Genomic DNA, 26,383 nt, shown 5'->3' on the forward strand with positions numbered 1-26,383 from the left:
CTTGACTTTGAAATGTAATTTTTCTCTAAACACATAGCTGATCTTAAAAACTAAAGAACCCACCACTTAACAATAACAATGAATTTTCTGTGAAAATGGACCTTCTTTCCCATTTCCCTGAAACTCCCCCAAAACGATGACTTTTCCATAGCTTGGTTAAGTTCTATTTTACTTAGAAGTCATGCTACCTACTTGTTGGTTTGCCTTTGGTGTTGTATGACCATGTTTTTTTCATGGATAGTTTCCAGCAATGCAGTGGCCAGTGATTTGAGATCTGAAATGGACTGTGGTGTGGCTGGTAGGCTACATCCATGATCCTCCGACAACAACTCTTGGACTATAATGTTAAAAACACAAATGAGTTTTGGCTTCTCATGCACAGAGATGTGACACAAACATTTACTTAGCATTAAAGAACTATGCTCATTACTTGAATGAATACTTATTTATTTCCTTCAATTAACAAACAAAGCCAAAAGACCAGAAATATAATCTCTAGCTGGCATAAAGATGGTGGCTTTCTAAGTTGATCGTTATTCCACAGCAATTGCCAGAACAAGCATAGGCAGACACATCTTATGTTAACTTAATTCTGCTTTTGGAAATTTATTTTTGTTCAGAAGGAAACAAACTCATTCTTCTACAGACTGCTAAAAATTGGTCATTTCTCTCCCACTTACATTAAAACATAAGCCCACGAGGAAGCTTTTATACTACTTCTTAGAATTATTATATCCTTCAGTTTATTTAACACTGATGTGAAAATACAGTCACCTATGAACTCTTCCTCTGCAGCTTAGAATCTGTACCTCTCAACCACATCAGGAAGTTCACTAGTATCATTAACTTCTGTAAGTAGAATCTCGCTCTGCCTCTTTTTTTTTTTATATATATATATACACACACATATACACACACACATATATATACACACACACACATATATATACACACACACACACGTATGCAAGTACATGGAGAAGAGGACAGAAAAGAAGTCAAAAACAGAAAAGCAAGTTTCAACCTACCATGACAAATACTACTGATCTCGTGCGTGCGTATGAATACACCAACACCTAAACAGTAGGGTGCCAGGTTTGGCTCAAATAATTTTCTCTTCTCCTTTCTTTACGCCATTTTGCAATCCCATGAAGAAACATGGGACAAAAGGATTTCTTGCAAAACATCTGAATGTAAAAGCTTCCAAGAACATGAGCAGAAAACCTGACTTAGGGCCCCTCCTCTACCACCGAGTCTATTTTTCATTGGAATATGAATTGTGATTGCCATTTTAGCAGAGCAAAGAGTTGAATAAAAAAGTGATTTGTCAGGGTCAAAGTTGCAGAGGAGTTTAGAGATTAAAAAAAAAAAAAAAAACCGATAAAACTAACGGGAGAGAATGAATGGCAAAAGAGTAACAAAAGGAGAAGCATTACTCAAGAGGCAAATTTTGTATTGTCAAGTCAACTGAGAAAAGGACAAAAACTAGGACATGATAATAAACAGGAAAGAGAAGAAAGATTTTGGTTTGGTTGGTGAGGAAAGGGTTACTGAAATTAAGAGGTAAAATGGAAGGAATTCAATGAGATATGCAACACCATGCTGCATTTATGTAATACCTTGCTTTGCAGACAGAACTCCAGTCAGAGCACTGCTACTGGATCTACTATGAGCCTTTGAATTTTTTCGTCTCTCTAGTGCATTCTAAGGAAACAACAAATATCTTATTTAGAAAAACAGTAGCCAACAAATCCTTTCATTAAGAGTAAAGAATCTGGAACTTTGGATTTTGGTCTCAGAACAACTCTGCAGGGCCTGGAGCTTACACCCATAGTAACCTATGGGAGTATGACTCTCCTGAAGTATTATTCTCCAGCCAAAATAGTCTTTGCAATGTTATGAAGACTCATCCTGTCTCATTGCAATCACTTTATTGCAGTCTCTCCCACCCACTCCCCCCAATGCATTTTTAAGACTTGCCTATTTTTTAATAATCTGCTGAGTGCCAGTGAAGATACTGCAGTATCCTGTAGAGAATATCAGTTCAGACTTTCCCCAGCATTTTTTTAGATAGGCATCAAAGGGAAAACTCAAACTCCTCTATCAGAGTTTCTAAAAGCCCTTTTAGTAGCAAACACTGACTTTGAGGAATTGGCAGCAGAATGATCCTGCTACAGAAGGATCCAGCTCTTCCAAAACAATTACAGTTCTGTGAAACCCACCAGACCACCAAGATACTCAGTTCTCACCAATAAACTAACTCACACTCCGAGAGACCCAAGTCATAAATGTGAACAGACACTGAAATGAACGTGGTACTTTGAGGAGCTTTGCTCATACACAAAAAGCAATTAGTGCTGTGACTGCTTCATAGTGACCTAAATGATTAAGAAGTCCTATTGGCAGTCCTAAGACAACACTTCTCATGCCCTGACAAGCAGCCCTCCCCTCCCACAACCCAAAATCACTTGCAGAAGAAAATAGAGTGCTTGACTTCAGTGAGAAGCAAGAATATTTTGCCCTCAGGATTCAGTCCTGAAGGTTTCATGCAAAACAGCATATATCTTAACCCAGGAATGGAAGAACAATGAAGACTTAGCAATCATTAAGACATGAAGAAATAGTGCGGCCATTAGGGAACGGGGAGACAAGACCTGCTTGTGACAGCAACACAGCTGCAGTCATTCACCACACACTGCGTGACCTGCTACTTTTCACCCACCAGCAGGCTGGAAGGCTGATCACCCTCACTAGCAGGAGGAAGGTTCCCCCACAGAACTTAAAAAACGGTATTTAATTCATTTTTCAAAGTACTATTAATGGGTATCCCTTTGTACTACATCAGCTAAGAAGCCTACAAGGAAGACTGAGCATGTGATGTGTATACATACTAATATTGTCAGGATGTTAACGGTGGATTTTTCTTTGAAGACACAATTTTGTTCTTTAAATGCATATGAACATGAGAATGAACAATAACCTCCATGAACAACAAAACACAGTTTAGATGCTACGCTGAGAGGATCTTACCTTGTATTTAGTAATATTAGACTTAAGAAGGTTGATTTCCTCTTGAAGTTGTTTTAATCTCTCTTGAAGATACCTGAAAAAAAATGTAATCCTTTACTTCATGTTACCTTCAAATACTGCCTCAAGCGCTCCTCTCTACTATTTCGCATGTCCTCTCTTTGAACTACTGAGAGTTCTTTTCCCCCTGCAGTTTTGTGAGGGATAAAACAACAAAATCTTACTGCTCTTGACCCCACAAAACTTGAAGTAGGGAAACAAATTGCATCAGAAAAGGAGGCTGCCCTTCTGTTAGATTTGTCAAGCATGCTGCACAACCATTTTATATCGATCCTCAGGTTTTTGGGGAGGGAAGCTAAATGGATATATTTATGTCTAGAGGAAATAGTCAGGAAGCGTTTACTCATGTCCTCTGTACTTGAAGGTTTGTGAGATGGACACATGAAGATTTGTATACATATATCAGCACAAGACTCAACTATGCAGAACTTTTGCATTGCAATATCCATCACTTACATGGCAATTCTCATTAGCAATCACAAAGTAGAAAATTTAACAGTATAGTTGAAAAATGGTATACAGCTAACAGAAACAGTACAGTTCTTCCGAATAGTTTATGCACTTGGATTAGATGGCTATTTTGACATAGGAAAACACCTTTTTCATGTATAAAGGGTTTATAAAATATCCTCTTCCATGTAGTGCAACTGCAGCTGTATTAGGGTTTGTGACAATTTAACTATTTTAGAGAAAAAAAAAAATCGTATCACTGTCAGGGGAACAGGGGGCTTAAATTGATACAGCACTCTGTAGGCCTCGCAAAACAGAAAAAAAACCTGGAGTTGCTGGGAGAAAGTAATGCCTTTGGTATTACACTTTCGTACCTGAAGCATAAGTCTCTGTAAATGGAAAGTGTCTTACAAGATCTATTTCACTTTAAGGTAATTGTTGACTTTAAGGGAGGTACCTGCTATGGCTCTGTCAGTGACTCCTCTCTGTGGTCCTTAGCAGAGACCATAAAACACATTCTTTTCCCAAGGAAGTGGCAAGAATATCTACATGGGTGATTTCACCAGCAGCTTCTGCTGGCAAATCACTCCATGTTGACGGCCTCTCCCAGTGGTGAGAATTATGTCCGAAACTGTTAACTCAGGGTACTCAAAGTCCCTGTTCCCAATCCAAGATTAGCCCATTACACCTCACTATGAGTTTCTGAAGACACCGATTTTTAATATTCTTGCTTTTGGTGCCATACAGTGAAGGGAATAAACAGGTCTGCACTTCTCTTCCTTTTCCTTGTTTAGTTCTATTTGGAAATATCACTGACATCTCTGTAGCCAAATAAAACATTAGTAATTTCCTGCAGCCTAACTTTCTCAACATTATTTGATGGTTAGCTGCAGTACAAACAAAACAGACAAAACAAATTACCAAAATCTCTTAACTTTTATTCTTGGATATATTTTCTTTAAAGTTTTGTTGTGACTGACTTCCTGATGCTCTGGTTAAAGCAATACACTGCTTCCTCTAGGGAAACAGTAAGGTTTGCAATCCACTCACCTGTTCTCCATACATAGAGCATCTATGTCGATGATACGATTTTCATGCCCTCCTAGGACATGATTAAGTTCTTGGTTTAGTCTGTCAGACTTATCTTGGTAAAAAGAACGTTCCTCTTTCACATCCTGTAACTCATCCAGTGCAGCCTGAAGATCATATCTCAGACTCTCGATCTGAGAAGAAAGGAGAGCTGTATGACTATTTTGAAGTTTAAACAAAAGATTACATGGCACCCAAACTGAAAACAGCAACAAGCACTGCATGTCTGAACAGGATTGATTTTCGACAGTCAAAAGTCTTTCCAAAGCTCATAACCACCAGTACTTTTACTCTATTTTGGTATTATTTCGTTGATTTGAAGTTAAGTAACTTTAGCAGTTAGACTTGTTTTACAAAATTTCTAGAAAACAACTAAAATGTAACAGCAAAAGAAACCTTAATCCATACTATAATTCTGCTACAAACATATTAAGCTGGTTTAAACATAAAATTTATAGGACTCCAGGAATGAACTGAAAAACAATTTGGCAAATTTGGAGGTTGAAGAAAAAGTCTGTAAGGGAAAATTTATACTAATTACGGGACTTTCAGCAATGAAGTTCCACAGAATAGGAAGAAGAACTGAGAAAAGTACAAAATAACCAAGCATGGAGTTGACACGGTGAGCTTTGCTATTAAGCAAAAAGCGTGAAGGAGCCCACTATGAAAGATACTCAAGGACAAAGAGCTTCAAACTTCCAAGGAGAGGAAACGGGAGAGTATGAGAAAAGTCTGCAATGAGTTGAGAAGTCTCCACTGGCACCTCAGAAAACACTGATAAGCCAGGAAGGACAACAGAGGACCATGTGAAAAGAGGCCAGATGAACAGAGAGAGCACGAGCTTGGGAACAAAGATACCAGAGAGAATCACATTGGAAGAAGACCAAGTGCAGTCAACAGTCCTTCTGGTAAGCTAAAGTAGTGATGCATTTGAGTAAAGACTGAAAAACAAGAAATACGCACCTCTTCCTGATCACAGAATGGCTCATTCAGGGTGGAACTGACATTGGTAGGAATGAGTGCGGGAATGACAGAGAAGACAAACCCCCAGAATTGTCCGGTATTGGGGACTGGATGCTGCATGGTACATAGTATTAATACAGACTTGAGGTAGGAAAAAGAGGTCGGATGCAAGAATTTTTCAAAAGAGGGAAAGAAATAGCTAAGAAGCAGGAAGAAGAGGAGACTAACAACACTTCTACAGAAAATTTGATTCAGGGAATATCTTTAGGAGATGCATCAGTCACCACATATTGTGCTGAATACTTGTAACAGCTTTCATTAAGGAGTCTCTTTCATAGACATTCATTGACAACATTCAGTTGTCACAAGTTGTTGCTGCACATTATAAAAAGAAGAGAATCAATAATCTAGAGAAGGAATTCCTGAGATTAGGAAACTCACTCGAACAATGTATGCATGTTTAAGTTAATGCTCGGTAAGAACTATTTCGGTAAAAATACCAACACCTTCACCACTATTTGCAATGTTAATCAGCTACCAGCCCTCCAAACACAATAGAATTAGTCATTTAGTTGCACTAGCTCTGTAAAACTTGACAGTATATGCCCATTTAGTTATTACCTGTTCTCGAGCCTTCTCCAATTGTTGAACAAGGTCCTCCCGTTCATGTGCTGCAAAGTGGCGAGCCCCAACTTCATCATCTCCAAGTCTTTGCTTTGCTATTGTCATTCGAAGGAGCTGCAATTACAGAAACAGATTTGGTAAGCAAGAGAACAGAGGCTGTAGCATCAAAGTACATCTGCATTAGAACGACTAACGCTGTCATAGATTTCTTGGCTTCCAGGCCAAACAGCTGGTATTATTTAAACCAGAGGGAATTTTCTGAGCTGAGGGCTCAATCCTGTTCTCAGTGAAAAATTCCAGTCGAACACTCAAAGCATCAACAGGAGCTGAATTAGACCCTGCAACAATAGTCACCAGAGTATACAAATGATGAAAGACCAAGTAAACACAGACACGTGGCCAATGTTTTTTAAGAGTGACAGGAACTAACTGTGGTCAGACTAAAACTAGAGAATTCTCAGAAAGCCATTTTCATATGTAAATCTTAAAACTCTCTGCAGCAGAAAACTTTTCCTAGTTAAGAATAAAAAGGCACGAAGTGGCTTGCCCAGCTTAATTTTACGGATACCACTTAAAATCCCACTACGTTACATCAGTGCAGAATTTGCATTAACAGCTGCTAATACATTTGCTTGTGCATTTTTTTTTCATTTACTCACAAAAGTTAATTCATGTTAAAAACATGAATTAAAAAAAATGGGCCAACAACAAAAAGATTTGGCCAAAATGCTCAACCAGCTAATGAACTCATAAGCTTTGTGACTGCTGAAAACAGTCTGACTTGAATTAATACACAGTTATATTCAATATCCAAAGCAAAAAGCGACTACCTTTCAGGAATTATAGAGTATTAAAATAACAGTCTATAAGGCATTCAGCATTTCCAGGTGTTTATACTGAGTACAACTACGCAAAAATATTGCCTCCCCATGGCCTCATTTGTAGGAGCTCCACAGAGACTAGAGAAACCCACCACAATAACCAGCCATATCTTTGACTGCACCAAGGAATTAATGTACATCATTATATTGCAGAGTTAGGAAAAAATCAATCTTCTGAACTGTACATTAAAATCTATCTTTGGTATTTATGGGATGCCAGTCATCATAACTGCAATGTGTCAATTAAAATCCTGCTGATGCAAGACAGACTACCAAAATCATCCTCCCCACTTATTTCAGCTCCAGTGCAGTGCAAGTCGCTGAAGCTAGTACAAGTTGTTCTGATAAGCAGTTCACTTGTTCAAGGGAAGCTGTGCCCCCAAAAGCAACTGGTTTTGGCAAACTACATTTCCCTATCCCCACAGGGAAGTACAAACCACTCTACAGCTAGTGAGGCAGAATGGACCCTAGGAGATATAATTCCTATTAATTTCTTTTTCAAAACAAGTAAGTCAAAAAGGCAACCAGCAAATCCTGGAATGGCTTCATGGCTATGGGACTGGTTTTTTAAATGCTAAAAGACTGATGAACAAAAGGTATGCTAATGTGATTTAATTCAGTTAGATTAATTTAATTTCTAGAACCTCTTGCTAGTGAGAAAGGCAGTAAGAAACAAATGTAATAACATTTTAAGGACTCAATCTTGTTCAGAAAAACTGGAAATGGGAAGGAGAATCACACTTTACCAATGCCTCCAATGCCTGCAGCAGAGCAAAACTTCTGTGTAACGCTCAGCACCAGGCTGGGAACTGGATCAGAGCTGTGACTCATACACTATGACCAACTCTCCTCCAGCCCAGGAGGAGGTGAGGCATAAGATGCAATTATAACTGCAAGCAATTATTACTTGCAAGGTCAAACAGTCTGCCAATAAAAGGAGAACTCTTTATTTACTATTAATTTTGATGTGAAAAAAATATGTATGACATCTTATGAAAAGAATGCTTCAGAAATCCAAATTCAGCCAGTAAAAGCAGCATTATAAACATACATAAAATAAAGTAAAATACCAATCCATAAAACGACAGAGTGCTTCTTCCAGACAGTTGGCCAATCAGAGAGTTGACAGGGCAGAACAGGCCAAGTCCTTTAATTCTGCATTGCGAATGTCTCATGAGGCAGCACCACCTGCTATAAAATTCTTCCCTGAAAATGCTGTGACCCAAAGAGACACTAAGCGTTATGCCAGAGGGTTAAGGGTTTATTTCATATATTAGTGCTTTGTTATAAACTTTATACACCTGCCCTCTGGCTGCTGTATTTTTATTTCTGTCATTCAGAAATCACTGAGGAAAGGACCACTCAACTTCATTTTGCAGCTAGAGAATAGGTTAACACTACCCCTCAGGATTCTGTGAACAGCATCCACAGCAGAGTGGATTTAAATTAATGGCACCTTACCAAAGATAGCTCCTGTTTGTCGAGAACGCATAGATTGTTAACCAAAACAATCCAGTGCAAGCCACTAGTCTTTATTATTTTAATATCACAGCTTTTTCTTAATCAGTGTCAGCTAAAATAATTACTTATGAAGTAGCTCTGTAGCAGCCCCACAATGCCCCAAACATGCTTCACTGCAATAGCTGCTGTGCAGGCTAGGAGTCCACAGACAATGCCTACGCCAAAGTTGTACATTCCTGATTATTAATAAAATATGCAGAAGGAAAAGGGAAACAAGAACAAGCAGTAAATTCTTCATGGAAGGCAGAAACCCTCATGTTTAGCCACAGTCACCCACAGCAATTGTCTTTACCACGTTGCCTACAAAATCTTAAAAAGTGGACCAGAACTATGAAAATTTGCTACCTTAAGTCCCAGTTCTGCCAAAACATATGCACCACATTTAACATTTCACACTGTTGCTGCATGAATGATTGCCTGCCTTACAATAACAAACTGTCAGTAATACTGCAGCCATTGTTTTCCATGCATCTTCCTCTTGCTTAGCACTGCCCTCAACAGCTTACAAAACCATTTCTTTGTGCGAGTAGAGATTGAAGCGAAGGCAGCTGAATCATCTAGTCTTCCAGAAGCCTCCAGTTTCTCTTATGCTTTCCATTTTCACCCTTTTACAAGAGAGAATTATATTTCCTAACTATCTTCCTCTAAGTTTTCGTAATTGTTCTCCAAGCATTGCTGCCAGAACGTTAGGAAGGAAAAAGATTTACAAATAACTATTATAAACATAGAATAGTTTTCATGTGTCAGAGCTGATAAGAGATTGTGATCAATCATAAAAATAAATACTTAGATATCTGTTGCTGGAGTGCTGCAGTCTAACTGCTGTATTTCTGAAACTGCAGCAACAAATCCTTCCAGAGACTGCCTGAAGAAGTTTTATTATTTGTGCCAACATAATTCTAGCTAAAATTAAAAGAAAAAACTAGTCCAGTTAACCAAATGCAAGTAATTTTTTATTGCCTACCTGATGACGTACTTAACACGATTTCAAGAAGTAAAATGTCACCACTTTAAGGTCTTGCTAATCCAAGTGACCGTATCCTGCTAATAGCACACATTAAAGCAGTGAAAAACAAGTCAAGCTATCAAAACAACTCTTTATCAATAGAGCTAATGTGTGATCTTTAAAGAGGTTTTTTTTCTTTTTTAGTCCTACAAAGCTCTTGCCACTCAGTGACAAAGCCTGCATGAGTCACTCCTGCTCAGACACAGGCAGAATTGTTCATCCATAAGCAGCTTCACTTGCTGCAAAAGCAGCTGTTTGTTCATCTCTTGCCAGAAGTAAGGTTGACGTAGACCAGCTGGGCAGGATGCCCTCCCTCACTTTGGAAAAAGCAGAGAGAAGAATGCAGGGGAAAAATGTAGGAATGAGCAAATTATTATAGTTCTTTGTTTTTGTATATACCATGCATTATCTGGACTCCAGTGCCTGAAGTAACCCAGCTGCCAGAAGAGGAGAACTGATGAGCAGAACGGAATGGATTCGGGAACAAGCCTAGAATTTTATCACCAACACTAGAAGGGAGCAAAATCTGACACAGGAGGAGAGTGTTAAATCCCTCAGAGAGATGGCAATGCTTTTTTAGGCACTTCAAAAATCAGCAACCTGACTCTAAAATAAGCTCTATTTCTCATTTACTAGGAAAGTGAAGAATATGTTCCAAAAATGAAAATCCTAGTCTAAATTAATCCCTGTCTGATGCAGTTCTTTCCTCCCCCTCTTTATTTAGTGATGCACTATTTTGCACTTTTTGGAAAGGGGCATAGTGGGCAGAATAACTCTTTTTGTATTTTTCCATTCCTTATGAGGGTCGTGAACTCAAATTCATGCCGAGAATACAGATGTCACAAAGATGACCAGCTGATATCAAGTTAACCCACAAAGACAAATCTAAACAAAGCCAGTTCAAGCACAAAGTAGGCAGTTCTGTGTTACCAAGATCATATTGTTATAAGGAATTAGAATAGGTACATAACCTTGATATTTAAATATGTTGTAGTTGTACTACCTTTGTGTTCTGTTTGTACTAACAAACCCTTGTTATTTGTTCAGGACTGGCTTGGGAAAGGCTGTATGGCATAATATTGGTACTGGAGAACTGCAAGGCACTGCCTTCCACACTGTAATATAGTTCAAACAATAACATGCAAATGAAAAGAAACACTGGGGAAGCTGGTCTTTGAAGATTTGAGCAAGTTACACTGAATGCTATGCATACCACAAATTCAGGTCTCACTTGACCCTTTCCCACTCCCTGCACACCTTCAAGGAAGTCCTTTGTGATAAACAATGAATAAAACAGCATTATCACAATATATCTATGTTTAAAATAAAATAAATAAAATAAAATGAACTTAAATGGAAAGAAAAAAGCCACCTGAATAATTAAAAGCCACATGATTTTTATTCACATTTTTAAATCCCGTAACTTTAAAACTGTAGTTGAGGGAAGGAAGTTATCATTCATTATTTGTTTCATTTTTTACTTCGTTAACCACCTCGACTCTCAAATTCAACCTCTCGCTAGTTTGATCTCTGAATGTACTTTTGCATACAGCTCCAGCTGTGAATGTTACACACATTTGGCTTGAGTTTAAATATTTCAATTAACAGAGACAACAGGAGTTTGATTAATACCAAATGGCAGATTTTGAGCAACGTTCCACAAACTTGCTACATTTAGCAATAAAATAAATTAGTTATATAAGGGTAATAGGATAAGGGTTTATTACAAAGCTCACTATATATATTTGTGATCACCTGCTCCATATTTTTGAAGGGAAAAATTATCCCTCCCCTGGTTTTATCATCCACTAAAATTTTGCATTTTCATTGCAAAAAAATTGAAAATTATCACACGATGAAGAAGAAATGCTTATCCATACTTATTTGTAAGAGGAAATACACTAATAAAATATATGAAAGAAAAGAAAGAAAGAAAGAAAAGAAAGAAAAAAAGAAAAGAGAAAAAAAGAAAGAAAGAAAAGAAAGAAAAAAAGAAAAAAAAGAGAAAAAAAGAAAGAAAGAAAAGAAAGAAAGGGAGAGAGGGAGTAAGAGGGGGAGGGGGAGGGGGGAGAGAGGGGGGAGAAAGGCAGTCTGAGATCATTAAGGCAAGGCCAGGTGCAAAATACATAGTTAAGGACAACAGAGCAAAAGCAGCATAAAAATATATAATAAGCTGCACTTACTGGTATCCTATACAAGCTTCTTTCGTTCTACTATTTTGAGCATTTATTGCAATCCGAGTATTCTAGAAGTTCTGCAATCCATTGTTTTATTTGTTTTCCTAAGATGTAAATGCAAAACTCCAGCCCCATTTACACATTCCATGCCATTTACTGATAACAAAAATTTATAATACCTTATTATCCCCTTGTACTTCTCCCAGTCTCTGCTGAAGCTCTCTAATCTCTTCTCCAAGATGTTTATTTCGATCTTGAGCCTCACTCAGTAGTTGAGCAAGATTTGCCTAGAAAAGGAGCAAACAGCAGTCAAAAGTTAGTGCCTATGGAGAGAAGGGTTGTGAGTGGTGATTGAAAAGAAATCGTAGGCTTACTCCTTATCTGCCAATGATCTTTACTTTTATTGTTGTTGGTACCCAGACTTCATGCTTCATTAAAGAGATAACAACAAAAGTTACCAGTTCCTTTATCTTTAATAGCAGGAAATACATACAGCATGTGTGCATACACACTCCCAGAACAGCACACAAACCCCAAACAAAACAAAGTGAAAACATCTACACTAGTTCTGATATCTTGGCTGCTGGGAAGAGCAAAACACAGAGTAGTTTGACAATATTTATAAAAAGTTGCCAAAATAATAGTTTTCAACTTGCCTATAATTAGACAAAAGGCACAGCTGAGAAATAATTATGATATAATTATATTCCCTAATAGTATTTAGAGCACATTCCTAGCCAGTAAAGAGGATGCCAGCCAGAGTCCCTGCCCCTATACAGAGCTGTACTATCAGTATCTAGTAGCACAAAACTTCAAACATGCCTTGACTTGTGTGGTTAGCTAGTACATAGACTTCTAGAAAAATAGAGGTGAAAGCTGGAGATTAAAAACAAACACTCCCCTCTTCCAATAATCCCCCCAATAATCCAGGTCAAAAGTTATCATTTACATTAACCTACTAAGTTAGCAGGGCAAGCAGTCTGGTCTATAATTTTATAATTAAATTCCATCAGCTTGATCAGTAATAAAAAAAAAAATGCAATCTCCTCCTTTCCTATCTATGATATCTGAAAATGAGCAAATACTACAGATAAATTTATTATATTTTTTCCCCTAACAATATCTCACGAATACACAAACGTTGACCCAGCACAGGAAAAGCCTACCAATGACATCTCTTCTAAAAGAGTTATCATCGCAGTGGCTAATGCGCAGCCTTACAAGACGTCGCCTATGGACAGCTAGGTGTCATCCATTGCCATAAATCTGAAGGGTATAAAAAGAAATGGAAGCAGAAATTTCAGATCTTCTAAGCATGACTTGGTAAAGCCCCATGAGTCAATATTTCTAAGCTACCCTTACACATGCTCCCTGGGTTTGAGGCCAACGCATCAACTGACCGTTTCCAGTTCTCTCTTGGTATTTTAGATTTAGTTTTAGTTGCCCTACTTGCTGTGCTTCTCTTTCAACTCCCCCATTTCTCTGTTTTCATCTCTCTCTCTCTCTCTCTTTCAGTCCTGCCTTTTTACCCAGTTCATTCCCACTACCACTTGACGTCTCATAGGATATTTTTGTGAGTTTTATCTCTAAAACTCATCACTATCAAACCAAAAAGATGCCTGACAGCCATTCCTGTGATCTTTCCCTTTGTTTACCAACAACTGCTATTTCCACACGTCCTGTTTTATATTTAAGAGAGCTATTAGCATGAATATAGCATGCATCTGACCATTTGCAGGATTAGCCTATTAAACTATAATCAATTGGAACTTTTGTATGCTACTATATGAAGAAGCCAGCTCCAAACTCCAATTAGACTAAAATAGCAATAGCTTCAAACTTTTAAACAGGAAATGTAACTCGAGAAACTGATATATCCTACCTGATGAACAACAAGCCTAATTCACTGCTACAGCTTCTGCACTTCTGGTGCTCTGAGATCAAAGGTTCAGAAGAAAGTAATGTAAGTTTCCCACAGTTTTGGAAGAAAATTAAGCATTTTTTAGACTACTGATATACCTGAAGACTGCAAATATATAATTTGGGAAAAAAAAGTAATAGCAAAAACCCCATAAATAGCCAATTGTAGGGCCAAAATTAAGCTGCCTCTAATTCTATTTTGAAGACAGCAACCATTCAAGCAATGCAAAAGGTTCCTCAAGTATTCTTTGGTAGAATGATTTTTTTTTCTACACATTAAATAAATGTGTAGTAGTCATTCATATATTGAATGAATCAAGGAGCTTCAGAATACATTCAGTCAACGGTTCTGAGAGGTACTTCTTAATGGCTGTTTAAAAGAAAGAAAACGAACCATGTTTGCAGGAAATTGTATTTAAACTGAAGTATCTATGGCTACTGCTCAGATGCAATTTTTTTTTTTTTTTTAAGAAAGCTGACTTTCAATAAAGGCCATCCAACCACCAGATTGAGTTAGTTAAAAGGAACATGATTTGCACAAACCTCTCCAAAACACTTCTGTTTGTAAAGTCCCTTTTTATGATGGATTTCAACAACTCCTAATACTGCAATAGCACATGTAATTTCAACACCTGAGAAGAACTCAATCTCACCAATCAGTGTTTACAGCCACAACACCAGGATTCTAGCAGTCTGTAGTCAAAACCTGGCTCCCAGTAACTGCAGAAAAGGCATTACAATGCCTATACTAAATCTTCCTGCTCAGATTTATTTCCTTTAAAACCATTTCTCTGGGATAGCAATTCTATGCTGAATTTTATTTGTCAGTCATATAAATGACTTAACGTGACAAAAACCTTTATGCTTGAGACAGGAATTTTGGAAGAAACTTTAAACAAAGAATTTTAGACACCAAAATAAAACAGCCTCATTTAAGCATGCTAAGAGCATTACAATGAGCTAAGTATAGACTTGCTCCTTAATGCAAAGCTTCTATTATACTTCTGCTAAACTAAAACAACCAACCTATGTCACAGAAGTAGCCTCCAGCAATTATTCATTTCCCTGGCTTAGAGGTTCCATAGAACTATAATTTAAATTGTTCCCAGTCTTAAAGGTTTTGGCAAGACTTCATTAAAGCTCTTGGTTAAATGTGAATAGAAGGAGAAATATTTGATTTTCAAAAGTGCTCTACTGGGCTTAAAGAGAGCCAGCCAAGAGGATATGTTGAACGACACCTGGACTTTGTACCATTTCTTTGGCATATACAAGAAAACATACCATATGGTTGAAAGATGATAAAACTAACAATGGAGGACTGGCTTCATGAACCTGTAAGCATGTGTTTTTTGAAGAAAGAGGAGAAATCTATGAAAGGAGAAAGGCGATTCATTTTTCCACCTGGCAACTTCTTTTCAATATTCATAGAATAAACACAGAATTCACTTAGAAATTTAAGACAAGTTACTTCAGCAACTAATAAAGCTCGTATCATTTACCCGTGCAACACAGAACAACTCTCTGAAAATTAGCCAAATTCAGCTTCTCTACACTCAATTTCTTCAACAGTTTCTTTTGATTCTAGGTGAAGCCTTAAAAGGGCTCCTGTAACTGCCAGAGACTTTACCTCCTTTGCTCACGCTATTCAGAACTGACTCCAAAGTACTGAAGAAGAGAGATTTCTGAGCCGTGGGTAACAGGAGGGAAAGACGCAGAGTCTTTCTGCCTCCTCATCTTGTCTTGCCTCTGCAACAATCCGCAACAGTGGAAACTGTTTGTTTCTCCCACCCTCTCTCAATGCAACTATTTGTAATACTAAATATCAGATAGTGCTTCACTCAAGTCTCTAATTGACTGCCCAATATCAGACAATCTTTCTGGAGCTCTGTCCACCTCTGGTGATGTTCAGTTTCCGGTAGGTATTCTTGAGCCTCTGTGGCACGACAAGCTATTTGTTTTATGTCCATCTGTCACGGGAAAACATACATGTACAATTTGAGTGCAGACCAAACCCCCCTAGACATAAGAAACTGTCCTTTTCCCTCTGACCAAAAGCAAGCGCGACCATTGACAATGATCCCAGCAGAAGGTAGGCCTCACCCTTCTCCACTTAAACTTTGTTAAAATTTGCAAGAACGTTTTTGAGACAGAAGGTGGAAGAGAGCCTTACTTTTAGCTACAGATAAGCATCTGAAACTACTGATGAAAATACCTATAAATATTTATTAACATAAGCCAATGAATACCTGTCAGACAGCAACAGATCTTTGCTCACTACTAACCGATGACCCAAGAACAAGGGGGCCGGGGTGGGGAAGTAACTCCAAATAAGTCATCCCTGGCATTATGCACTACATTTAAATTTGGCTCCTTTAACAATTTTGCAAATCTAGCCACACATACACAAAGTGTTATTTTTCTTCACACCACTTTAAAAATGATGGATAGTAACACAGTCTTTAATATAGCTCTCAATTCTCTTGCACATAAATCTTATCTGACACTTTAAAAAAAAAAAAAGTTTAAAAAAAGGACTTTCTGCCTTTAGATACTGCCTCAAAAAGTAATTTGGCAAGGGGGAAGAGGGGGAAACTTCCAACATACCTTTACAGTTTAAAAATATTTTTAAATACAAACAAGCATTTGTATACTGCAATTTACAGTCTTTTATGTTTCTTTCAGCCACACCTTCAAACAAAGAAGAACACTGAATTATAGGGCTGACAGAAAAAAAGTTTGATGAAACATTAAGCACACTTGATGGGTGTGACTGATAGCAAATTTAATTGCAGTTTCTCCTCCAATGCATTCATATGATTGCAATGGCTGAATTAATACAGAAAAACCTACTTTGCTTACCAACTACCACTATTCACTCCAAGACAGAAGAACTCATGACCTCCCCTAGCACTAGCTTCCTTATGATAGAAAGCAAAAATTATCGTATTTTTCTCTTTAAGTTGAAAAACCATGTAGAGAAGACTTCTGAAATTATAGGTCCTGGGCATACTAAACAAAATACACTTAATATGGGTCATATTTCCCCACAGAAAAACAACAGCTAAAATCAAAGCCTTGCCAAGCAGTCACTTGACATAAAACAAGAGAAGAAGAAAATCCTCTCCTCCTCTGAGTATATGCCGCTCTGAGAACCAGGCAGGAATCCCACCACAGAAGCACACCAGTCAAAACTTGACAAAGCTCTGCAAACCCAGAAAGACTCGCTCACGCTCACATACCTTCAAGACACTCAGCAATCAGAATTTTTACAGAGCTTATTAATAGAACCAAAAAGCCATTTTAGCAGTAGAGATATGAAATTAATACTTTTCCCCTCCTTTTTAACCAGTCCTCTGTGTATTAGCTTAGCATAGTACTGTACAGGACCAAACACCACGTAGCCGGACCTAGAGCATTTGCCAAAGGCTGACAAACAAAATAAGGTTAGCATCAACTACAGGCTCCTTTAAGAGGCCAGTTTTTGCAAAGCAACTTGTTAACATACATCATAAGCAGCAACTGAGGGTGTGAGTATGAACTACCAGTATCATGACAAGTTACTTGGCAGAAATTCCTTCACTGTGAAGGTTCAATAAGGTACTTCAGTCCCCCCATACTTCATATAGGCATCAAGTTTTTGTTGACAGCAGATGAACAAGCAAAGAGAAATTATTTATTTGTACTTATACAAAGACTACTATACTAGGATAGAAGAAAAGACTGTTTCATTGGCTTGTTTTATCAGAAATATTTTAGCTGCTTTGAGATCTTAAGGACAACTTAAACTTTGAGATGATGCACAAAAAGAATCAAAATCCCTTAAACATGTTGAGTGTTGTGACTAATTAACAGAGTATTTATCGAGAGCATTCAGGTGCAGGGGTGTGGAAACGTGTCTCTCTATTCCATCAAGGTAAGACACAGCAACCAGAGGAGAGGATGTTGTACACATCAGGTCTGAACAGCACTCCAGATTTTGAAGAGGGACCATCACATCTACCAGAATCAGCATTTCAGCTCTCCTAGACTCGCGCAGAACCTACGTGTTGAAGAAACAAGAGTGTCACTTCACAAAGCATGACTCCCTAGTGTCGTTAAGAAGTTCTAGCTTTTGCATACTGTCACCTGCTCCTACCAAGGAAACAGCAAATTTCAGTGTGCAGAAACCAAAATCTCTCCACTGGCTATGCTCTCATACAGGCACATTTTGAAATCCACGGAATATTGCTCTCTGATGCATTGCCAGGGCAAACGATCGCACTGTTTTCCATCTGCTACCTTACACTATGGGAGTCAAACACATGCACCTACAAACCAGAGCAAAGCGCACAGGTCTCAGTTTGGAACATGCATAATGTTTTTCATCTTCAAACTCTCTGAAGAGAGGAGGAAATCACATTAATCTTCACAGTACCCTTGTGAGATAAATAAAAAATGATTGCTTACCCTGTAGTGTACTTTATCTGAAGATTTTATCTCACAGGACTCTGAAGGCAGCTTTTGTGCCTTAGCACAAGACTAGCAAAACTTCCCAAATTCATTAATTAACAAGAAATAGTCACACTATAGTCACACTAGTCATTTTTTCTGATGATGTCAAAAACAGTCATAAGGTAATCCCTGAAGTTTGTTTTGAAAGTGAATTGCGACAGGTGAGTACATTAAGCTAAAAGTTGGAAGTGGAAGTGAAAGGGATCAAAATGGATCCATTTGTGGTATGTCACAACATACTCCTGTCTGGAACCTCCGGTCCTTCTGATGCTCTGCTTGCCCCAAAATGCCACGCTCATGAACTTACTCGCTAGCAGAAATGAAGCTGACTGACCAATGTCTTGATGACTGCTGTCATGTCAATGATCGCTGAGGCAGTCAGTCTTGGCTTGAATGAATCACCTTGGGACACCTACAGATAACTGTAACAGAGTTAAGGACCACGACCTTCAGGAAAGACGCACACAGGTTCTCTGATGAGACTTTTTGCCTGGCAAAAAGAGTAACTATCAAGTTGGGCTCTATACTAGGACTATGTCATCATTATGTTATGAGGCTCATTATTAGAAGCCTCAAAGAGGGTCCTATGACCATGGGATTCTCTCTAAAGCTCAACAGCTGCTTGGAAGACACTGGATGCACTTGACTACAATGAGGCAAAAATATCTTTGCCAATAGGCTGTCCAACTTTATAAGGAGACCTTATTGAGCGTGGCATGTAAAGAAGGAAGTGCCTGCAGAACAGCCTTGTGGGGAAAGCTCTCAAGCCTGTATTGTGAAACTGGCACACTTGGATGACCCTCAGAGGCCTCTACTCCAACGCATGCAGCACGGGGAAGAGTTCAAAGTCTGTGTGCAGTTACAGGGCTACAATCTCATTGGGATCATGCAGAAACGGTGGGATAGCTCACATGACTGGAGTGCTGTGATGGAGGGATACAGGCTCTTTAGGAAGGACAACTGCGAAGGTGAGGAGCGGGTGTTGCCCTTTATGTGAGCGAGCAGCTGGAACGCATGGAGCCCTGCCTTGGGACAGGTCAGGAGTCATTTGAGAGCTTTTGGATGCTCTTGTATTGGGTATCTGCTATAGATCTGATCAGGAAGAAGCAGTAGATGAGGCCTTCTTCACACAACTGGAAGAAGCTTCATGTTCACAGGCCATGATCTTCATGAGGGACTTTAGTCACCCCAATACCTGCAGGTATCTGAACACACACAAAAAAAACCCCAACACTGTTTTTCTGTGAGAGTGGTCAAATGCTGGAACAGGTTGCCCAGAGAGGCTGTGGAGTCTCCATCCTTGCAGATGTTCAAAATCTGACTGGACACAGTCCTGGACAACCTGCTGTAGGTGGCCCTGCTTGAGCAGGGGGATTGGACTAGTTGATCTCAAGAGCTGCCTTCCCACCTCAACCATTCTGTGATCCTGTGATGTTTAGCTCCATTTAACTTGATTCCTCATACATTTAAAATACAAATACAAAAAAAATACACTCGCCAGTGAACATATGCATTGCGGCTTTATTCTTGACACACAGCCCCACTGCAAACCCATTATCTCCAACTGAGTGGTCTCACTGAGATCAAATTAAGCAAAGCGTATTTAGGACTGTGGCCCAGCACAGTCATTTTCCTAACCATGCATTTCACTTAACCTTTGTTTATTCAAAGGATCTCATTTGTATTAAAAGAACTTCCATTTCACATAGAAGGTCAAAGGATTCACTGATCTGTTATTTCAACAACAAAGCTTCTCCCAAACTGAAGTTATACTGACAATTTAAGCAACGTAGACGAAAATAGTAGTCAGTATAAATCAAACTAGAAATCCCATCAATGTTTTTTTCTTTAAGTTTCCTGGCATGGCAACACTGTCCAACAGATATCCAGTAATTATTTGCCAATGTCACAAAAATGTTCTGTATCACAGCAAATGCATATAAATGTATACCACTGCAGAATGTTAGAATTTCTATTTATATAGGATGCACAACAGAGGCTCTATAGTCAGAGCAACATTTTAACATGCCTTTCAAAATGGGGAGTGTCTATTGTTTACTGTTTCTGGTGAATTTTAACTTCAAAATCAACTCTTCATTATTCCTATCCTCCTGAAACATTTCACCCCTCCATTACTTACCCAAAAATTACCCTACACCTGACACCACATGACATTATAAAACTACCTTCAACCGCAGCATTTAATTGTGAATGTTTGATAAGAGGGGCCAGGAAAGCACTGACAGCTCACAGGCTGTGGCAACAACACTAATGTTAAAACACCTACTGCAGGAAAAGAGATTTCAGTAGCACAGTTTCTCATTTCCTACTTTTGTTGGTTGTCAGAAGGCAATACACATGGAACAATCTTTGGATTATGTCAGAGATGTGTACCACTGCACACACAGCTTTGAGAGGGAAAACACTGCAGAGCACTGCACTTTAAGGTACCTTTAAGTAACACCAATTTCACAAAAACACATTCTGAGTTAACCGCTTGCTGACAAAAATTGTGTGTTACATGATATTTCCATACAAAACATGAAAATTCTGTGTTGCAAACAGGAAGAGAAGGCACGGTGTGGAAAACAAGAACAAGGTATTTTAAGAAGTCACAAAAGCGTAATTGATAATAAAGGTGAAAAATGAAGGGACGAAGGAGAAGAAAGTAGCAATTCCAACCCACCTACTACATTTAAGGTTCTAGATCGCAATTTCAACAATAATTTCTCAGTTGCGGCAAAGAAACATAACAGATAGCAAATTGTTCAGCATATCATGTTTTCATCTCATTTCTGACCATGAGAAGAGCATGCACTTTTGTGTCACACAAAATTCATGATAGGATCAGGGTCTCTGTTTTTATAAAGTGACTGAGGTCACAAACTTCTCCCAGCAGGCAACTAGGCTTCTGGGCAAAAAGGGGATGGAAAAAGTCCAAAAGAGTAGAGAGAACTTCACTGTTACTTAGACGAGAAAATGCTAAGAAATGCACGTACAGTAATAATGGAAAAGTATTCATAACTTTATTTTATTATTCTTTGATACATTTCTCAAAGCAAAACTATACTCTTCTTCAGAAAGGTTGCCCTAACTACTCCAGATTATCCACCTTGTATGCTACAGACACACTTCTCGGGAAAATGAAAACTGAAGAAGTGCACTAACAGCCTATTACTGTACAACCTAAGGTATATACTGTCCTTGGGGGAGACCTATAAATAACCCCATCTGAGAACAAGATTTTCCTTCTTTCACTGTTACCTAGCATGAACACATAACTTCCTCAGAAAAAAAGACTCCTAGCTAGATTATTAAATGGCTTTCCAGGCACTTACCATGGTAAGATTTGCCAAAACTTAATATAATTGCAGCTTCTGAATTTAGACTAAATTTTGCTAGTATTTTAGAAACAAGTGTCAGATTTATTTGTTTTGAAAGATGGAAGAGGAATTAGAACAACATCCATGGGATGGCAAATCTCCCTTCCTACTTATCTCTGTAATGACCCATATACTGCATTGTTTTTTCTCCATTTAATTGTATATTCTTCAGCTCCAATTTTAGTAGTCAGAATGCACAAACATATATCTGGTCATAAACTTTTATTAGAACTCTGTTGAAATAACAGAATTTCAAATAAATTATGCTAAATAATGAGGAAGTTAAATTATTCTACACTGAGCCACTGACTTCTTGGCAGCTATTTGTTTAAGTGCCTGAAGGAGTAATTATATTGCCTCTGAAAGTTTAGTTTAAAACAACCAAAACCGCAAGCCTTTAAAATTTTAAGAAAATAGCAAGAACTACATGCAAATTCCCAGGGAAAGGATGATGAGTAAAACTTCTGACCCATTAAGAGAATGCAATAACCATGTTTTAAACACGGTTAAAAGACTTTCAGGACTAGCAATTACAGTAACAATTTTTGTTATTTTGGGTTCTCCTCTCCCTGCTCACACATTGTGTTTTGGGTGCCATTTTTCTCTAAAAACTAAGGTAATTTTAAGATGCGATAACCAACACTCCGTAATAGGGACACACTACGTGGATCTCCATCCCAGGGCAGGAAGGGGGACAGGGAAGTGAGCAGGCCAAAGTTTTTCAGGAGAACCATAAAATGCAATTACCACTGTGCTTACCATTTATAACTCATAGAGCCCAAGTGACCTGAGAGAGTACCTAATGGAAAACAGTACCCACAACAATAAATTAACAACTATGGGATGCAGACAGTGCATTCCCAAATTGCTTTTAAGTATGAGAAGTTCTATCACAAACCCATTTTAGGACTCAATACAAGAAGGATAAACAACAAGGAGAACAATCTCAAGTCTCCATACACTGACCAATTTCAGTCTCAGGTGAAGATAAAAGCAATAGCCATATATTCTAACCAATGATAGTTCAAATATTTCAGAGTGAAACATGTTTAGACAAAAGCACAAGAAGCCACACTTTAAAGACTGAGCTTTTCAACAGACAGAAATATTTGCTTTTTATCACATTTCTTAGTTTATATTTTCACGCTTTTGCAAAGTACTTTTGTAGCAGATAAATAACATCAACTGAAAAATAAATTTTACCTGTTTCCTCTTTTCAGGTGGAAGGGATGGATCCCCATCCTACAAATAAAGAGACATATTTTATTAGCAACTTATTTCTGAAGCCAGCAATTATATTAACTTTGTGGATAAAATTTTAAAACACGTATTTTAACTAAAATGTTATCAAAATTGTTTCTAAAATACTGCATCTTGATTAATATCAGTAATATTAATTTAATCTCAAAAAATTGTCAAAGGCTGAAGATTTGTTTACATTTCTAGAACAGCAGGTCATTACAAATTTATGTTGCATTATTTTTCATAATGGTACATTAAGTTGCCGTGGAATAATAATACTGCAGTCAGTTTTTAAATGGAATTATGACTGAAACTAATTTCCTCAGAGCGCGCACTGCCTTTCCGTGTCTTATAACAGGCACTACCTCATCAATGTGGAACAAATGAGTAATAATATGATCAGGGCTGTACAACTGCAGGACTACTGTAAACAAGTACCCAACATTTTTACAGCACTCATTATTGGAAATGATGAGTGGAAATGGAAAAATTTCCTTTTTTTTTTGAGGTTGATTCTTGTGCCCCCAATTATACAGTATTCATAAAGAACAACCTACAATCAGCTCCCGATACTTCTTTTTCAGAGACTGGTGTCGTTCCCGCAACTGGTTGGCCATAAGCTTGTACTGGTCTCTTTCTTGTTGACAGGTGTCCAGCTCTTTGGAAAGGATTAGCAATGCCTCCTTTTTACTTTCGAGCTTCCTTTTACACACCAGATACTGCAGAAGAGAAAGAAAACCATAACTGTAACAAGCCATTTCTACCCCAGCCAGTACTGGATTCAGGAGGCTCAAGTTTTTCTCTGAAAAGACGGAGGAAGACTCTCTGCACGACATCAAAGTCTGCCACAAGTCATCTTAGCTTATTAATAACAACCACGGGAAAGAAATCTGTTGTATCAGAAGCGTGAAATGCATTTGTAAGGCCACATGATCACCTGACCACTGTGAATTAGAAAATTCAGCAATTCAAGTTTCTCCTCTTTTTCCTCATATGCAATAGTACGAGGTACCTCACAATTTGACCCGCAGCCCTGGGAAGGCTGCTGGAAGGAAGAAGCCTTTGCAAACTCCCTTTGTGTCCACAATATCCAGCTCTCAGTTAGCAACGAGCACTTCCCACCTCATTCCCCCTTCCCTCCTCCCTGCTACCAGCAATGTCCTCTGGGCTCAGCCTCCTGCCCGGACAATGTTACAGCAGAAAGGGTAGCATGAGTGGCAACCAAAATTCACCTTGAGTCTGAAACAATTACAGTGTGATACCCTATTGACACAGGTAAAATAAACTAATTTAGCTGCGATACTATATGCATTTGCTTGTTGAGTCAAAAGAATGGGAAATAATGCAGGAATATTGCAAGCACCTGAATGGGGAGGGAAGTCAGAGGTGAGCCTTCCCCTTCAGCCACCGCCTCTTATACATAGGGCTCATGCACAAAGCAAAGCAGAACTTGCAAATCTTAGCTGTTCTGCATTAGTCTGATCTGCTTCATTGCCTTTCCCCACTGAGAGGAAGAGAGAGTAACGTGTATGTCATCCTTCCCTGCAGTGGCTAAATGTTACCTATCAGAAGTTTCAGGGAACTTTTTTCACTTAACGTGATGTTCAATCAGCATTCTTCTTACCCATCACTTGACACTGCTCATGCTAAAGCATATATTTCTATTTCTGATGTTACTCACATAAGACGTGGCACTAAATACTTTCTGAATGTGCTCTGCAAGAGATCAAATATCACAGCAGTCATGAAAACAATTTATAGTTTCATTATATACTCCGACAAGAATACTTTGTCATTATGGGCTCTTGTACAAAGCAAGAGCATCAGCAGTTCCATACTGTTCAAGTCGGTGCTGTCTTTGGGACAAAAATCATTACTCGCATGTACTACTTGCCTGGAATTGACTTTGTTAACCTCAATTTCAAGTCAATGAGAAAGGGAAAAGTGAGTTTGGTACACTAGTACAGCCAACATTTTCCAAAAATGGTAAATGTTTAGTTGCAAAAAAGTGGGAAGGGAATGAGAAAAGCAATTCCAAGAAGGATTTGAACTCACAAAAAGGACGCTTCCACCTTGGATTAATTTTATTTCTGGCAACACTGAAGTTGGAATCCTGCCATAAATTTTCTGGATTATGATGCCTTGGCATCAACTTTACAAAGGCAACTGCACCTATGTACTTATGTCCTTACTGATACCTTACACAAATGTCAAGTCCCCTGATAAAGCATTGAAAGGTATCAGAAGCTAAACTTTAATATTGTCAGCAAGTGATTATAGTGACATGGTAAATCTGCTTCAAACTAGATAAAATAATTCCTTCCCTTACAGTGAAATATTTGCCTCTGACAGTTTGTCTTCTTTTTTCCAGTTTCATCTCATGTCTTAGTCAATTCTAAAATATGCCTTCACTAAATTGTTTTTAAATACTAACAATCTGATACAGTAATTGCAAATAAAAATGACTAAAAGCAAACCTCACAATGACTTTAAAAACCCAACAGCCCAAATCCCTGAACCAAGTAGCCTGTCCTGTTCCTTTAACCACCAGGAAGAACGAAGCTGGCCCATCCAGCCAACGCCTACCTGGAGCAGAACAGCCTATACAAAGTACACAGTGGGAGGGGAGCAAAGTTAAACATCTCACCTTGGGACACCCACACCACCAGCAGGTGCCTCCGAGCCTTGCCACGAGTGCTGGTATATGAAACAGTGTATGAGAGTCGGAAGCTAACCGGAGCATGTGGATAAGACCATAAAAAATAATACATATCAGGCAGGAAATGCAGACCTAGTGCTAAACAAGTCTTGCTTCTGCCATGAGTCACAGCCCTCCACAAAGGACACACTCAAAGCATAAAAGAAAGCTTCACCTTTCACTGGTGGGGGCAAGGGAATTCTCCATTATCTATTAGGTTGAGGATAATGAACCATAAACAGATTGTGGGGACAGTTGTGTTCAGGGTCTGAATGAAAAGGAATAACAATCTCCTCTTTGTTTAAAGTATATTTTAACCTGATGAATTATATACTGATGATGTGCCATACGGAAGGAAGGGGCTTGGCATCGCTCATCAATATACCATTTGGATTTTACCATAAAAATGACCACCTAGAAGACTTTTTGAAGCCATTTTTGCCTTTTGCATATATTTACTTTCCCAAATAAATGCGATAAAAATAGTAATAATGTATAGTAATTCGTTTCCATGGGCTTATGGTACAAGAAACAATAAAGCCACAGCATTTCTGTGGAATTTGATTATTTGACAGAGCTATGTTTCCAATTCCTATTACCATTTTTGAAGGAAAAACAAATTAGACAGACCTCAAAGAGGTTATTCAATATACATGCTTCTGAATGTTAAAAAAAAAGTACCAATAACGGCCATAAACTGACCTAACAACTGTACACCAGAAATGAGTTCTATTCAGGAAAACAACTGAGTTCCACCAACAATTTCCCATATATGGACAAATTAGTACAGCAAAATTGGTATGCTGTCAAAAGGAACATAGGAGTTTAACAGTCTTTTTGGAGCAATGCAA

The 26,383-nt window shown here is 38.3% G+C and overlaps 1 protein-coding gene across 1 annotated transcript in view; it reads right to left on the reverse strand.

The window, feature by feature from the left end:
* CCDC149 (coiled-coil domain containing 149) overlaps positions 1–25,577 on the reverse strand; it is a 42,077-nt gene extending 16,500 nt beyond the window's left edge. The window contains exons 1-9 of the mRNA XM_009586697.1: positions 25,482–25,577; positions 23,392–23,553; positions 22,796–22,834; positions 11,978–12,085; positions 6,211–6,327; positions 4,588–4,760; positions 3,031–3,103; positions 1,620–1,704; positions 193–337 (exon numbers count right to left, since the gene is read on the reverse strand). Of these exons, the coding sequence (XP_009584992.1) occupies positions 193–337; positions 1,620–1,704; positions 3,031–3,103; positions 4,588–4,760; positions 6,211–6,327; positions 11,978–12,085; positions 22,796–22,834; positions 23,392–23,553; positions 25,482–25,577 (998 nt within the window). The remainder of the gene's footprint in view (positions 1–192; positions 338–1,619; positions 1,705–3,030; positions 3,104–4,587; positions 4,761–6,210; positions 6,328–11,977; positions 12,086–22,795; positions 22,835–23,391; positions 23,554–25,481) is intronic.
* Between the last annotated feature and the right edge of the window lie 806 nt (positions 25,578–26,383).

Source organism: Fulmarus glacialis, unplaced genomic scaffold (genome assembly GCF_000690835.1).
Source record: "Fulmarus glacialis isolate BGI_N327 unplaced genomic scaffold, ASM69083v1 scaffold32951, whole genome shotgun sequence".
NCBI classification, from domain to species: Eukaryota; Metazoa; Chordata; class Aves; order Procellariiformes; family Procellariidae; genus Fulmarus; species Fulmarus glacialis.